The following is a 17,134-nucleotide window of genomic DNA, read 5'->3' on the forward strand; positions in this document are numbered from 1 at the left end:
GCTTGGCAACTATGCAGCATTCCATTTCCTCGACATGAGGGTGGGGACAGTGAGAGCCAATGAAACGCTGAATGACAGACTTACAAACCCTACACTGCCACAGTGCCACGGAGTCAGCTTCAGAATGTTGGAGGTGCTTTTTATTATATAGGATATGCTCAACTGTGTGCTCCACCCATGGTCTACACAAACTCCGCACATATATATAGAAACCATTAACGTATTACCATTAATTCTATATGTGCACTCATAAAATCACAGTCAGGGAAAGGAACCCATTTATATGGATGTGTGACCACATAAGTGCATAAATAACTAAAACACTGTCATTTATGCATGTTCTTAGCGACCAAAATTAGGAGTTTCATTACAAAACTACCCTCATATTCCACTGTTTCTCAACTCTGTCCTTGGGTACACCCAGCCAGTCAGGTTTTGAGGATATCCACAATGAATACACATCAAGGAGATAATGCATGCTTATGCTGATGGCATTTTTCCCGGATTTTCAAAGCCAGGACCTGTGCAGGCTTCGGCTTTGAATATCCGGTTATTTTTAAGTGGATAATACACAGCTGCTTAAATCAATATTCATCACTTAAGCAACCATGGATTATCACATAAAAATAGGACAGACAGTTTGTATCAGGTGACGTTGTCAGGTTCTCTCTCACCATCCTGGTCTCCTGACTGTGGGGTGCCACGGGGCTTGCTGCACTCTCCAATCCTGTTCAAGGTTATGATGACTACATTAGGTGAAATGCTAGAGGCAGTGGGGTTCTGAACTTTCATTTATGCAGACAATGTCACAATCTATATCCCTTTCAAGTCTGGTCTTGCAGAAATTATCTCTAAGATTAGGCTTGATCTTGATTTGTTGGAATCCTCTGCTTCTGAATTTAAGTTTGTTAAACAGAGATAAGACTAAATTTCATATGGTAACCAACCCCTTCAACCATACTGTATATAATAATTCATTGATAATGTATCCTATCCCCTAGACACTATGCTTAGGGTACTGGATGCATACATTACAGTCACCTCACATTTGAGCCTCGGGTTTCCTCAATAGTGAAAAAATCCTTCATGTCTCTTTGGAAGCACATCATAGTTTTCACCTGACATCTTTAAACCGCTAGTTCAATCCTTGGTTTCAACTCTGTTCGATTACTGCAATTCAATCCATGCTGGATGGAAGGAGGGTGTCCTAAAAGGGTGGTAAATGGCCCAAAATACAGCAGTTAGACTTGTCCTCAAGATATCATGTTGTCATAAAGCTGCTCCATTATTATGCAAGCTGTACTGGTTTCACTGGCTGCCCATTAAAGACAGGATTATTTTTAAATTCTGTGTTTTTGTCTTTCAAACCTTATATGGCATAACACTGGAATATCTGCAGCCCTTAATAACTATTCCCCTATGCAATATAACCTCTAGATGTAGAGACTACCTTAGACTTCATCTTCCAGATTGCAAGCGAGTGTGCTATAAATCAGTTAATAAACATCCAACAGAAGACTTCTGAGGCATGCCTTTGTGGCCAAAGCATGGCTTGTGTCGAGTCTTTGGATGTTTTTATAAACTATTTACATGTTGAACATCAGCTAGTTTCCACCTTTTTGTGTCACCTTTGCTTTGTTTGGTGCATCTGTATGATTGTGAGGGTTCTTGTTCTTCTGTCATCTTTGTCTATCCCCCTATTCTATATCCTGGTGCCTAAAATCAGGTATCCATTGCTTATGTAAGTTACAGAATACTAACACTAATGCAGGTGACGCTTGGTGAAAACACATAAGTGCTAGTTGGGAGCTAAGTGGTATTCTATCATTTTACCCCAAAATTCTTTAAATGGTACTCAAAATTGGGCATGCAAATGTGGGCATGTGCCCGATTTACATATGCAAGTTCAGTAATGAGCCAGTTAGTGCCAATAATTGGGTACTAACAATCGATTATTGGCACTAATTGGCAACAATTTGAGTTTATATGTGCATCTTACTAGGTGCTATTCTATAAAGACATGCAACTGAAAAGGGGCATGGCTATGGGAGGGGCATGAGTGGGTCAGGGGCATTCAGTACAAATGCACATGTATTAGAGAATACAGAAGATCAATGACTAATTTGGGCACAAGGATTTAAACCAGGGTTCAGTTATAATTCCTCGTGTCCAAAATTGGGTGCAGATCCCAGCGCTAAGTGTTATTCTATAAACATCACCCAACTCAAAGTGCTGTTTATAGTATAGCGCTTGGGTTTTTTTGACACACATATTGCTGAATCTAGTTCTTAGTGTTTAAATGGAAAGGGGTTTTCACAAGGGAGGTGCATGGGTAGGGCCTGGATGTGTTCAAAATTTATACATGCAACTTACAAAATACCGTATGCTACACACTACAGTGCTGCATTTAGGTTCATGAATTTACCTTTGCTAGTGATATGGCATAAGTAGGTGTGCTTAAATATATGCACACATTTTATAATGAAATGTGGGTGACCAGATGCCAGTATAAAATTGTTGCTTAATGTGATGATTCTTGGCGCCTCACTTCCTTTACAGAATTGTCCCCACATATCTGTTCAGTTTAGGTCTGCTATTTCGAAGGCCTAAAATATCATATCAGTTATCCAGATAGCAGCTGTATAATGTCACTATATGTATATTATTTTAGCCTGCTCTCATCCCATCTCAAATTCAGTCCCTTCTTAACTGGATAATATTAAGCTGTTCAGTCATATTTTCAGCCTCATAATATCCATAGCATTTAAAAGTACCCAGAGAATGAGGTTCTATGTTCAGTAGCTGCTGGTGAATGTATAACTTAATTTGAATATCTGGTTAATAATAATAATCCCCCCCCCCCCCGATATTCAAAAATATTTAACCAGCCTGTTGATGATCCTGGCTGGTTAAATGCCCCGTAGCCGGCTCTCCACTGATATTCAGCATAAGTTTGGTGGCCATATTTGGCCACATCAATAACTGGAATATCTTTGGCTGGTTCCAACTTAACCTTCAATTGCTGAAATTCGACTTGGCCGGTTGAGTTGGAATTGGCTAAAAATAAACCGGATATTCAATGCCGGTCATTGGAAACTGCCTGGCATTGAATATCTGGGTTCAGCGCTGACCACAGGAGTTTGCTGGGCTACCTCCCGTAGTCTGAACACCAGGCCCAATAGCTTATTTTAGATTTAGCTGATGTCTTTTCATAGCTTGAGGGTACTAATATTTCAGGTACAATATTATGGTTTATATAGCTCATACCACATGTTTGCAACACTGCACAAAAAATGTAAAATGTAAATGTAAAAATGACTTTTTATAAGATCACTTTTGCAAAATGTGGATAAAAGCACATACATACATACCCTGGATTCTATAAATGGCACCCAAACATCCACACCCAAATCTGGGCAAGATCCAGAGATGTGTATACAACCTAATCGATTAACGAGCCAATTAAGATCAATAATTTGACACTAACAATCAATTACTGCCACCAATTAGGGGTTGCGGGTGCATCTGGCTATGTGTTACTCTATAAGCCTGGGCATCAAAATCCCATAGTATGGTCATGGGAGGGGAATGGGCGGGTCGGAGGAGCTCTCAAAAGATGCGTGCAGTGTTATAGAATTCCGGGCATCCGCGCCCAACTTGTGCATCAGGATAAACAGCAGGTTTCAGTTGGTGTAAGTCCTCATGCCCAAAGTTGGGTGTGGGAATCTCCACTAGGCAATAATCTATAAAGGGTGTTCATCTCGGAATGCCCTCTATAGAATAGCACTGAGCGCTGATTTTTCCCAGCGTCTATTATCAGCACCATTTACTTATTCTGGCCCATAATCCCTGTATTCACAAACCTTAACCTGAACCTTATACTTTTTGTATTGCACTAACAATATACTTCAGGAACTATCTATATCTATATCTATATCTATATATTTTATTTTTTTATTTATATTATAAGACTTGATATACTGCAATGGCATAACAAACAGGCATAAAGCGGTTTACAAATTAGAAAAACTAAAAACAATACATGCAATGCATAAAATATATACAATAAAAACAGAGTTAATAAAAAAAATGTAAGGAAAAATGTGTATCATGAGGTGCAGGGAAAGGTCAAAGAAAATAGATGGGTATTCAGGGCTTGTTTTAAAGGTCGGAAGAGAGGGATACCGGAAGAGAGCTTATCCCATAGTTTGGGACCACGATAGCTGAAAACAGTGTCACGGGTAGTTCTTAAAAGGATCTGTGTAGGGGAGGGGAGAGTGAGAAAGTTATGGTCTGCTGATTAAAGTGCAAAGGTGTATAAGGGATAAGAAGAATAAAGAGACAGGAAGAAACAGAGAAAAGCTTTGACTTCAATACAAGAGTTAGAATTTTGAACTGTATACATGCTGATAATGGAAGCCAATGTTCAGTGGCGAGAAGTGGTGTAACATGGTCAAGTTTGCATGCATTGTACATGTATATCTCTTTATGTATATCTCTTTATCTATCTATCTATCTATCTATCTATCTATCTATCTATCTATCTATCTAATCTCTCTCTCTCTCTCTGTCTCTGTCTCTGTCTCTGTCTCTCTCTCTCTCTCTCTCTCTCTCTCTCTATATATATATATATACATATCTACACTGTTGTAGAATTACCCTGGAAGTGTATAGACCCTGGGCCCTGTTTACTGAGGTGTGTTAGCATTTTTAGTGCGTGCTAAAAATTAGTACACACTAAGACCTATGTTTACTAAGCGGCGCTATGGGCGTGTCAGCGTTTTTAACGCGCATAAATGGTTTACGTGCGTTAAAGGCCAATGCGTCCATAGAAACGCACCTTAGTAAACATACCCCTAAATGCTATTGGGATAAGAGGCTCTCATTGCTTTTCTAAAACTTTAAAGGAGCAGAGTAGCCTAATGATTAGAGCCATGAGCTGAGAACCAGCCAAGCCAGCTTCAAATTCCACTGACGTTTATTGTGATCTTGGGTAAGTCACTTAACCCTACATTGTCACAGTACCAACTTCGATTACTAGTACTCTGAGGACAGGAAAATATCTGCTATAACTGAATGCAACTCACTTTCAACTACTGACAAAAGGCATGAGCTACACCCAAATTCAAATTTTAAAATCTAAAATGCTGCTTCTTCCACTGTGGATAACTGAATTACACTCCAGATGGCTTTGGATTTCAAAGTCCTTTCATGCCTAAAACCCAGAAAATTTTCATAAACTCAATATAGGAATTTCATTGCTCAATTTAGAAGCTTTAGGGGTCCTAATAACTAAGGACCCGATATTCAGCCAGTGGTGATCAATATTTTGCTGACCACTGCCATCATTATATTCAGAAATCCAATGCCAGGCAATCTCCAGGCTCTTGCACTGAATTTCTGGGTATATGGAGCCAGCCAAAATATTGCCAGTTAAGTGTGATATTCGGCACTTAACCTTCTATAAAGAACTGCATAAAATTAGAATATAGTCATATTTATTTGCTTAACTTTAACTGGATAAGTGATGACGCCACCCTTGGAATGCTCCAAAGTAGCTGGTATCGGCTTGGGCACTAACCGCGCATTTTCAGCAGTATAATCTGGTTAAGTGTCATTGAAAGTGCCCGGTAAGTCCTGGATAGGCGATTTAAATGGCCAGGGGCTTCTCCTGGCTGTTTAAAAATAAATTTGAATATTGTTATAGCAATCATATGTTATTTAGCAATTAACATGCATTAACTGATGATAGTGTGTTTTATTTGCCAATAAGAGCAGCTTAACGTAGGATCTTTTTAAAACTGCAATGTATGTTAAATAATAATGAAATACAAAGCATAGAAATGCACATAAACTGAATGGTACAGCTTGAGCTAAACTTGGCAAGATTACTGAAAAGATAAGAGCTCTTCAAGAGGTACTGGTATCTTTCCTCCTAAGAAAAATGGAGCCACTGATTCATGGCCTGAAGCTCCCAGGGTTCGACTTTAAGAGGCCGGTGCTTTGTAAAACAAAATAACCGCCACCTGAAACTGAACACGGCCAAGACCAAGCTTATTGTCTTCCCACCCAAACCCACTTCTCCTCTCCCTCCACTCTCTATCTCAGTTGATAACACTCTCATCCTCCCCGTCTCATCTGCCCGCAACCTCGGAGTCATCTTCGAATCCTCCCTCTCCTTCTCTGCACATATCCAGCAGATAGCCAAGTCCTGTCGCTTCTTCCTCTATAGCATTAGCAAAATTTGCCCTTTCCTCTCTGAGCACACCACCTGAACTCTCATCCACTCTCTCATTACCTCTCTCCTTGACTACTGCAATCTACTCCTCACTGGCCTCCCACTTAGCCATCTATCTTCCCTTCAGTCCATTCAGAACTCTGCTGCACGTCTTATCTTCCGCCTGGACCAATATACTCATATCACCCCTCTCCTCAAGTCACTGCACTGGCTTCTGATTAGGTACCGCATACAGTTCAAGCTTCTCCTACTAACCTACAAATGCACTCGATCTGTAGTCCCTCCCTACCTCTCTACCCTCATCTTCCCCTACGTTCCTACCTGTAACCTCCGCTCTCAAGACAAATCCCTCCTTTCAGTACCCTTCTCCACCACTGCCAACTCCAGGCTCCGCCCTTTCTGCCTCACCTCACCCCATGCTTGGAATAAACTCCCTGAGCCCATTCGCCAGGCCCCCTCCCTGCCCATCTTCAAATCCTTGCTCAAAGTCCACCTCTTCAATGTCACCTTCAGCACCTAACCACCATACCTCTATTCAGGAAATCTAGACTGCCCCAACTTGACATTTCGTCCTTTAGATTGTAAGCTCCTTTGAGCAGGGACTGTCCTTCTTTGTTACAGTGCTGCGTAACCCTAGTAGCACTCTAGAAATGTTAAGTAGTAGTAGTAGTAGTAAAATAACACCCCACATCAGTCCCTTATGACATACCCCATACTCTTATCGAGCAATAGTACTGTGAGAATACCACAGGGAGGATAAAGCTGCCTTTTTTGAGGTGGAGAGATCTGCTAGGATATTAGCAACTGGATTGCTCCTGACCCCATACTCCAGAAAACAGCAAGTAGGTGCTGAGGTAGTGCCTTTGGGACCGGGGCAGGGGATTTAAGAAGACATTGTGGTATTCAAGAAGGGATCAGAGGTGGTGGAACATAAATTAAAAGGGAGATCAGGGTGAGAAAGCAGTTCCAGGAAGGATTTGGAGGGTATTTTTCACAAATCACCCAGCCTACTTTTTTTTTTTTAAAGATCGTGGACCCAGCATATGTCTGTTATTTTTATATTGGTGCAGCTGGGAAAAGGCAATGCTCCCCGCTGTAGCAATGCAAAGTAAACAAAGGAAAACAAAACAACAACAAAACAGATGATTCACTCTGGTACCAGGATAAAGCCAGTTCCTGAATCCCACAGCAAATATTTGCACCATAAACACAGGTTGGGTAATAGGGCCTTTAGACTTCAGGCAGGATGAAAACAGTTTTGAAATACTGGAGTGAAATGTAAAATTTGAGAGCAAGTGACTGGAACTTTACAGAATTGTGCTTTGTGTTTCAATCATTGAACAAGACTATTGACAGTTTTCACACCTTTTATTTTAAAAAGAATTGAATAATAGCATGAATCATACATATTTGTTTGTACAGATTGGAACAGATCAACTAAGTAAGCTGAACACATTTTCTTGCCCTAATTATCATTTTTTAACCATTCCATTTTTATAAAATACACTGAAAAAAAAAACAATAAAGGGACCTTTTTATTAAGCTGTGATAAAAGGAGTCCTGTGCATTTTACTAGCACATGGGTTTCCCACGCGCTGACGCCACTTTTAGTGTGGCAGTAAAATGGCTACATCTTACTGCTGCAGAGTGGAGGATTGGTCTAGTGGTTAGAGCACTGGTCATGACATCCAGAGGTGGCAGGTTTAAATCCCAGTGCTTCTCCTTGTGATCTTGGGCAAGTCACTTAACCCTCTGTTGCCTTAGGAACAAATGATTGTGAACCCTCCTGGGACAAGAAAAGGGAAATGGGACTTGATATACTGCCTTTCAGAGGTTTTTGCAACTACAATTCAAAGCGGTTTACATATATTCAGGTACTTATTTTGTACCAGGGGCAATGGAGGGTTAAACGACTTGCCCAGAGTCACAAGGAGCTGCAATGGAAATTGAACTCAGTTACCCAGGATCAAATTCCACTGCACTAACCACTAGGCTACTCCTCTACTATGCAGCAGTAAAATGCAGCCATTTTACTGCCACACTAAAAGTGGCGTCAGCACTTGGGAAACCCATGCGCTAGTAAAATGCACAGGACACTACCTAGTGTACCTGAGCTACTACTGAAAAAGGTGTGAGCAAAATCCAAGTAAACAAAATAAATAAATGTATTTCCCCCCTTAATGGCCATGTGCTAATTTCTCGGTTAGCATATGGCCATTATCACAAGAGCCCTTATCGCTACCTATTTACTAGGTGGTAAAGGCTCCTGTGCTAACTGTATGATAATTGGTTAGTGCCTGATGATGTAGCTGCACTAAATGATTAGTGCTGGGCATGCCTACTGTCTGCCCCCAAACATGCCCCAGTGGTAAAAAAAATATATTTTCTATTCTTTAGCATGTGGGTAGCATGTGCTGAACTCAAAACTACCACGGGATGCCTGAGTGTACCCCATGGTAGTGGATTTTAACCTGCAGTAAGCACACATTAATGCTTACCACAGCTTAGTTTAAAGGATCCCAAAGTATGGTAAAGCACATCATAACGTTATCTTCTTTTGTTCTTCTTTCTTTAATTGCATGAAAAAAACAAATCCACACTGACCTAATTATTGTTCTGATGGTCTTTTGATGTTCTTAGATATACGTGGAATCCAGGACTTTTTGGACAGAGTATCTCAGCAGGGGATGGATGTAGCATTGCAGAAGGTGGAGAACAACATTAATAAAATGATTACAGGACTCTTTGCCACCATGAGGATAGATGAACTAAACCGTTACAGGGACACACTGAGAAGAGCCATTCTAGTCATGAGTCCATCAACTGCCAAATCCTTCATCACCGAGGTATGCGTTAATGGAATTCTTTTCCAGCTGATAGTGTAATGTTCTAAATGATATTATCATAGACTCAGAAGTCTTATTTGAAAAAACGTTTTCCAAAATCATTGAATGGGAAAGGGTCATTTTTTATAAAGGCCAGAATGAGATAAACTCTTTTGAGATTAGCTATTTCAGTGGCTCTTTTACTGTTGAGGTGACTTAAGGTCAAATAAATATTTTATTTCTGTTAAGAGCACAACTGACTTCCATATTTGTCCTTCTTTTTGAGAAAAATTATTAACATCACACTTGTCCATTTGCTTAACCTAAATATAGGTTTTCTGGTTGTTGTTTTTCTGGAATATAGAGGTAATTTCATCCTAAATGCATATTTAGGATGATATTACCTCATAATATCATAATGTGGGGCGCACTCAGATATGATGTGATAACTGCCAAATCTGCACATGCTAACAGTCAGCTAAAAAATATTTTTTGAGGGGGTAGAGGGTGGAAAGTGGGCATTCATTCACCAATCAGTTAGCACAGCTATATTAGCATGCACTGTTGGTTAGCACATGGATAGCACATGAGTCCTTACCACCTACAAAATGGGTGGCAGTAATTGCTCACACAGAAAAGTATTTTAATGGCCTCCCACTAACAGTAACAGTGCATGGCCATTAATACAAAAAAATATAAAAAGGGCATTTTTATGGCTGCGGTAAAAATGGCCTTAGTGGGTGGGAAAAGCCCATGTAAGGGCACCCTAATGCCACTTTTTACAGCATCTTATTAAAATGACCCCTTTATTTTCCAATGTTAATATAGATAGATAGATAGATAGATAGATAGATAGATAGATAGATAGATAGATACATTTTAAAAAATTAAGACTTTTAAACGTGTATTCTGTAGTGTGGTCTTATTTTAACTCTCTTTCTATTTAGCCGGTGCAAAACTGTTTATGTGCATAGATTGATCCATCATACTAATAAGTTTACTTTTGCTTGGTCTGTGAAATGAATGTACTTCACAATGATGGTTGCCAATTGCCATAATAACAATTTTGAACAACTACAAATCTAATCCATGCAACAAGATGGTAGAAATAACAAGTAAACCTTTCTACCTCTTGTTAATGATAGGCTGAGATGGAATTGAGAAAATGAGTGGGCAAGAGGGATGATGACAGGCTGGAAGGGTCAAGACTGCATGAGGATGGAAGGCATCTCTCTTCCTGCCCCTTATAACAAGACTCCAGGGCCACTGAGAGGGCAGTAAGATTCGCCAGGTCCAGCCTCCAAGGAGGGCCTGACGCCAGCGATCTAAAGAAACTGCTGTACCAGTCACAGGTTCTTCTTCCTGCCTTGTCCTGCCTATGCGGAAACAGAAAGTTACTTCACAGGAGGCGGGACATGGCAGGAATAAGGACCTATAGCTGTTAAAGCACTCTCTCACTTGCTGCTGAGGGAGGGGGCAGCAGTGGCGGTGGGAGGAAGCAAGGGAAAGCAGCAGTGGTGGTGGGGTCCAGAAGATTGTTTGCCCCAAGCCCAGCTTTGTCTCTCAGTGGCCCTGTCAAACTCATAATCTAAACCCATGAAACTTCATAGAAATCAAGGGTCCATTTGCCAATACACAGAGTAGAAAACTGCCTAAGGGCAGCAGTCTTTGTCAGTGGATGTGATGCTTTTGCATATCCTTTCATTATTTCATGATGGTTAACCAATGTAATATTAAAGGAGGATCCCTCCCAACCAGAGGGCTGAAGCCAGCTGTCCTAATATCCAGGGCGGCCAGTGGGTTGAATCTGTTGTTCAATAATGTCCAATGAGCTTCTCCTACAAAACTGACCAGGGCAAAATGTGAAGACACTCTTTCCAGGACAAAGGGAGGAGGTAGCATGGATGTCTCCGCTCCTTATCTGCTTCAGACCACATTTCATAAAAAGCATTTCAGAGTCCATTTGTGTCCTGTTAAGTAAGGGAGTTAATTTATGGTTATCATCCAGTCTATATCCATGTGGTCTGTTTATTCAATGGATAAAGGTTAAACCAGCCAATGAAACTGATTATTCCATCCTTTCCTGTACAATAAATACTTGATATGTTCCTTCATTTAACTCACAAGGAATGGATGAGGGGGGAAATGAGATTGGAAGGGAAGAATGGAGGCATGAGAGGAAGAAAGGGTAAAATCCCCCTTTCTGTTCCTCACAGAACCTTTTGTGTATTCTTGGTAATAAATATATGATTGACTAAGATCATTAAAAACAGTTCTGTATGTTGCCACATCCCTGTGGAATTTGTTAGTATGAGATTTGTAAGCAGTGGAATGCTATCTAAAATATAAAATATCTTTTTTTGACTAGGTTTTCTCTTGACGTGAGGATGATTTTAGACTACATATAAAAACTTGCTAGCTTTGATTGTATATATTTATTTATTTGTTTGTTTCTTTGTTTCTTTGTTTGTGACATTTATATCCCACATTATCCCAAACAAGTTTGAGTTCAATGTGGCTTACAATAAACAGTTTAGGTTATATAACAAAGAATAATGCATGAGAAAGTAATTCGTTGTAAGAATCCAATTTTACAATACAATATCATAAAACATAGTGGGATAGTTATGGATGTATAAATTTAGAAAATCTATTATGGATGAGAAATTGTACATGAAGCAACAATAAAGTTATAATGTTAAATAGAGTAATAACTAATTCAGGTAATAATTGTTTGAGATATGGCTGTTCTTTGTGAGGGTTTGTTTGAATAGGAACGATTTGAGGATTTTGCGGAATCTAGTATATTCTGTATATTCTAGTATAATCTAGTATATTCCTGTATATTTCTTATTTTGGGTGGTAAGTTCCACCATTTGGTTCCTAGGTAAGTGAAATCTGCAAAGTGGACAGTTTTGTAGATCACTTTTTTGCAATTTGAGAGGTGTAGTCTGAGATAGTTTCTTGCCTCATATTTAGTGTTTCTTTGAGGTAAGTTTATTAATGGTACCATATGGTCTGGGGCAGTGCCATTTAGGATTTGAAAGATAAAGGTACATAATTTGAAGGTGATTCTCGCTTTGATAGGAAACCAGTGTAATTTGATTAATAAAGGGGAGGGAAAACAAGAGATTTTGTATATGAACCTGGCTGCACTGTTTTGAGCTGTTTGGAGTTTTTCCAATAGGTACTCCTTATAGCCAGTGTGTGTGTGTATTTTTTTTTTACTGTATTTATGTATTTATCTTGTTAGTAGTGTTTAGTGTATAATGTTTTCGTTGCATGTATGTTTTCAGGTGGATGGTGATAAACTAAAAATATTGCTAACCACACTAAGGGGTCCTTTTACTAAAATGTGCTAATGATTAGTGTTCGCTAAATGCCCTGGAGCCCATTATATTCCTGTAGGCTGCATGGCATTTAGTACTCACTAATTATTAGTGTACCTTAGTAAAATGATCCTTAGCTAAGGGGGTAACATAGCACCTGCTTGGCACACGGCAATTCGGCCCTAATGCTGCACGCCAATTCCGGCGCTAGAAAATATTTATTTTCTAGCACCAGGTTGTGCCCAGTGGTAATCGCTGCCCGGGGCTACCACTGGAGCCCCTACCGCCTCCTAAATAGGATGCAATAAGAGCTCCCCCAAGAAATGGTCGTGCGGCAAGTTTTTCACTTACTGTATGACCATTTCCTTCCTTTAAAAAAAAAATAAGCTTTTTACCAGTGGTGGTAAATGGGGGGCCTTGGTGCACAGCAAACCTGCACACAGACACCATCACAGGGTCCCTTTTACTGCCGTTTCATAAAAGGACCCCTAAAGAAAGAAAGGAAAACACAAAGCATGTGAAAGCCGAAGCAGTTGAAAAGAACTGGCTTGAAACAAGGACAAACACTGTAAAGAGAGAGGGGGGGGGGGGGTTAAAAGAGAAAGGGAAATATGAAAGAATAAAAAAGACAAAAACAGAAAAATGAGAAGACAAACGAAAAATAAAGAAACAATTACTGACATAGGTTGTACATTTTAAAGGAACAATTTTTTAAATCATGGACTTCAATAAAAATGATCTTTCATGGAGATGTAACCTAGGGAAGAGTAGCCTAATGGTTAGTGCAGTGGCCTAAGAACCTAAGCAACTGGGTTCAATTCCCACTGTAACTCTTTGTGACTCTGGCAAATCCCTTAACCCTCCATTGCCCCAGGTACAAAATAAGTACCTGTATATAATATATAAACTGATTTGATCATAACCACAGAAAGGCAGTATATCAAATTTCTTAGCAAATTGCCAATAAATATCAAGAACTTGCCATACAGTCTACCCCCTTTTTAATCCTTGTTGTAGAATCTAGTCCTGAGTTTCAGTATCAAAGGGGACACTGTGTGCTTCCTTGGTGGACCGGTTGAACCCTTGCTTGCATGAAGCCTTTCTCGTTTGTATGAGGCGTTATGAATAACATTTCTTGTGGAAGATGTAAATATTTTCGTTCTTTTTATTTTTTAATTAACATGCCCTTTCTCTGGAATACTCGCATAATAAAAGATCAAGAAAAAAAAAGTACTTTAAAGTTTTCAGCTAAGAAATCAAGTCAAGAACTTGTAGGCCCATTTTAAAGGTTTGCTAAAAGCTTGTCTGTTCTGTGTCATGGGACTTCACATGCAGATTGACTAATTTGGTACTTTTCCATGCATAAATTCTCTCTATACTGGCAACAGGCACCATCTGCAGGTCTTTATACTGTGCCCTTGGTAAACAAAGCACAAATAAACGGACATACTAAATGTCTTCTTTCATTGCATGTCACTAGGAGAACTAGCCAGTACATATGACTCAGAATTTGGTACTAGCTCCCATGATACACATAATTTTACTGTTACTTTAGCTCAGCAGTAGAACAAACACAGCAAGGCATGGATTGCTGTGAAAGTGCCCCAACTTAAAGGTGACTATTCACAAAACCACTTTAAAATCAAGCATTAGCCCTGACATTAATGTTAGATTTAAGAAAAGTAATAGTCTTTAATAAATGTGGCAAAGGTGGCGATGGAAAAGGTTTGCGGTTCATTTTGTGAATCGTTTTTCAGGCTTCATGATTCTCGGACATTTTTCAGTTTATTACAACTTTTTGATGTATGTTAATTGACTAAGGGGCCCTTTTACTAAACTCTCCTTCTGTGCACATATTCAGCAGACTGCTAAAACCTGTCGTTTCTTTCTCTATAATATCAGCAAAATTTGCACTTTCCTTTCTGAGCACACTACCAGAACCCTCATCCACACTCTTATCACTTCTCGCTTACTATTGCAACTTGCTTCTCACAGGTCTCCCACTTAGCCATCTCTCTGCAATTCAAAATTCTGCTGCACGACTAATATTCCGCCAGTGTCATTATGCTCATATTAGCCCTCTCCTCAAGTCACTTCACTGGCTTCCTATTCCCTTATCTCTTGTTTGTCCTGTTTGTCTGTCCTAATTAGATTGTAAGCTCTGTCGAGCAGGGACTGTGTCTTCATGTTCAAGTGTACAGCGCTGCATACGTCTAGTAGCGCTTTAGAAATGATAAGTAGTAGTAGTAAGTATTAGCACATGCTTACCACAGGTTAAAAATCATTACCTTGGGGTGCGCTCAGAAATGCCCCCCCCCCCCCCCCCCCCCCCCCGGTAGTTTTGGAATCTGCACATGCTTCCCATGTGATAAAAAATACTTTTTATTTTTTAGGGCTGGGAGCATGTTTGGAGGCAGAAAGTAGGCATGCAGTGTGCTAATTGGTTAGTGCATCTACATTGCCGCATGCTAATTGATTAGGACGTAGTTAGTGCACAAGCCCTTACCGCTTAGAAAACAGATATAGTTAAGGTCTCACACGCTAATTGCCACTTGCAAGTGGGAAAATTAGCACATGGCCATTATTGTAAAACTGGAAAAATGTGGTCATTTTACAGTTGCACTAAATGTGCAACTAAATACATTTTTGTAGCACCAGAAATAACGCGCTAATGGTGGGAAGTACCGCTGGGTTGCTGCAGTTGCCCAGCGGTACTTCCTGTATAGTGAGCAGTAAGCCCGCGCTGGGCTACTGCCACTTAGTAAAAGGAATCCTAAAAAAGGTCCTCAGTTTTACTTATCCTACTACTACTATTTAACATTTCTAGAGCGCAACTAGGGTTACGCAGCACTGTACAAATTAACAAATAAAGACAGTCCCTGCTCAGAAGAGCTTACAATCTAAAGAATGAAATGTCAAGTTGGGGTAGTTAAGATTTCCTGAGAAGAGGTGTAGTGATTAGGTGCCGAAGGCGACATTGAAGAGGTGGGCTTTGAGCAATGATTTGAAGATGGGTAGGGAGGGGGCCCGGCGTCTGGGCTCAGGGAGTTTGTTCCAAACATGGGGTGAAGCGAGGCAGAAAGGGCGAAGCCTAGAGTTGGCGGTGGTGGAGAAGGGTACTGAAAGGAGGGATTTGTCTAGAGAGCGGAGGTTACGGGTGGGGACATAAGGGGAGATGAGAGTAGAGAGGTAAGGAGGGGCTGCAGATCGAGTGCATTTGTAGGTGAGTAGGAGAAGCTTGAACTGTATGCGGTATCTGATCGGAAGCCAGTGAAGTGACTTGAGGAGAGGGGTGATATGAGTATATCGGTTGAGGCGGAAGATAAGATGTGCGGCCGAGTTCTGGATGGACTGAAGGGGGGATAGATGGCTAAGTGGGAGGCCGGTGAGGAGTAGGTTGCAGTGGTCAAAGCGAGAGGTAATGCGAGTGTGGATGAGAGTTCGAGTGGTGTGCTCAGAGAGGATTGGGCAAATTTTGCTAATGTTACAGAGGAAGAAGCGACAGGTCTTGGCTATCTGCTGGATATGCGCAGAGAAAGAGAGGGAGGAGTCGAATGAGTGAATGGTGATTATTGTCAACTGAAAGCAACTACCACTTTCTCAAAATCTCAAACTTTCTTCCTCTAAAGCATCTCTTGGTGGACATAGGAGATTTGCTTTCACAATCTACATACATTTGCCTTTACAGTGAAATGACTACCGTCCAGTATTCTAGATATACATACACAGGCACATGCTTTGAATGACTGGAATGTAGAACTAAAGGGTGGCCATGGTAAACAGTGGTGTTAAAGGTAGCAGTCATGTTGAAATGATATGGATGCTTTAAAACCATTGAGCTGGAAAAAGAAAATCAAATAAAACCGAAAATGTTTGTGGAAAAGGTATACTTGCACTGTTAGTTCATCAAGCCCAACAACTGGAAGGTAGTCAGCACTTTTTATGATCTGATCGCTGATTGCTGCTGGCTAATTTAGACCTGGATATTCAATGCAGAGCCTTGTCTGGGCACTAGCACTGAGGGCTAGACAGTGGCGTTCCTAGGGGGGCTGGCACCCGGGGCGGATCGCCGATTCACCCTGCCCCCCCGGGTGCAGCGCCCCCCCCCCCGATGTAGCACGCCCCCCCCCAGCGAAAGGACACCCCGCGAGGAACCCCCCCTGCCGGGTGCACGCCACCGGGGGGGTGCCGCGCGCCTGTCCTCCGTTGTTCCATGCTTCTTCTCTGCCCCGGAACAGGAAGTAACCTGTTCCGGGGCAGAGAAGAAGCATGGAACAACGGAGGGCAGGCACGCGTGGCACCCCCCCCCCCAGCGGCGTGCACCCGGGGCGGACCGCCCCCACCCCCTAGGAACACCACTCGGGCTAGATTCAGTAAGTGTTACTGAACCTTACGTACCAAAAACATTCAGTGTTAAGCGCTATTCTATAAAGGCATGCATCTTAAATGGAATATCTGTAATATTCAAAACCATTTAACTGGCCAGGAACGGCACCTGGCCAGTTAAATGACATTTAACTGGCTATCCGGTGATATTCAGTGGGGTTCCCGGTTAGCAGCTAGGGAGCAACTGCTCCTCCAAACAGACTTCTGACAGTGCCACTCTCCACTCCCCCTGATGGCTCAACCTGGCTATGCTTCTGCGTTTAACCTGTGGGCTGAGGATTAAAAAGGAAAAACAAACCCAAACGGTTCACACAGCAAGTTCATTATTAAGCACATCACTCACTGCTTCCACTAGA

The 17,134-nt window shown here is 41.0% G+C and overlaps 1 protein-coding gene across 1 annotated transcript in view; it reads left to right on the forward strand.

The window, feature by feature from the left end:
• Positions 1-17,134, forward strand: part of GRID2 (glutamate ionotropic receptor delta type subunit 2) — a 1,142,370-nt gene that overhangs the window by 24,341 nt on the left and 1,100,895 nt on the right. Inside the window, exon 2 of the mRNA XM_030190694.1 lies at positions 8,879-9,084. Within this exon, the coding sequence (XP_030046554.1) occupies positions 8,879-9,084 (206 nt within the window). The remainder of the gene's footprint in view (positions 1-8,878; positions 9,085-17,134) is intronic.

Source organism: Microcaecilia unicolor, chromosome 2 (assembly GCF_901765095.1).
Source record: "Microcaecilia unicolor chromosome 2, aMicUni1.1, whole genome shotgun sequence".
Classification (NCBI taxonomy): domain Eukaryota; kingdom Metazoa; phylum Chordata; class Amphibia; order Gymnophiona; family Siphonopidae; genus Microcaecilia; species Microcaecilia unicolor.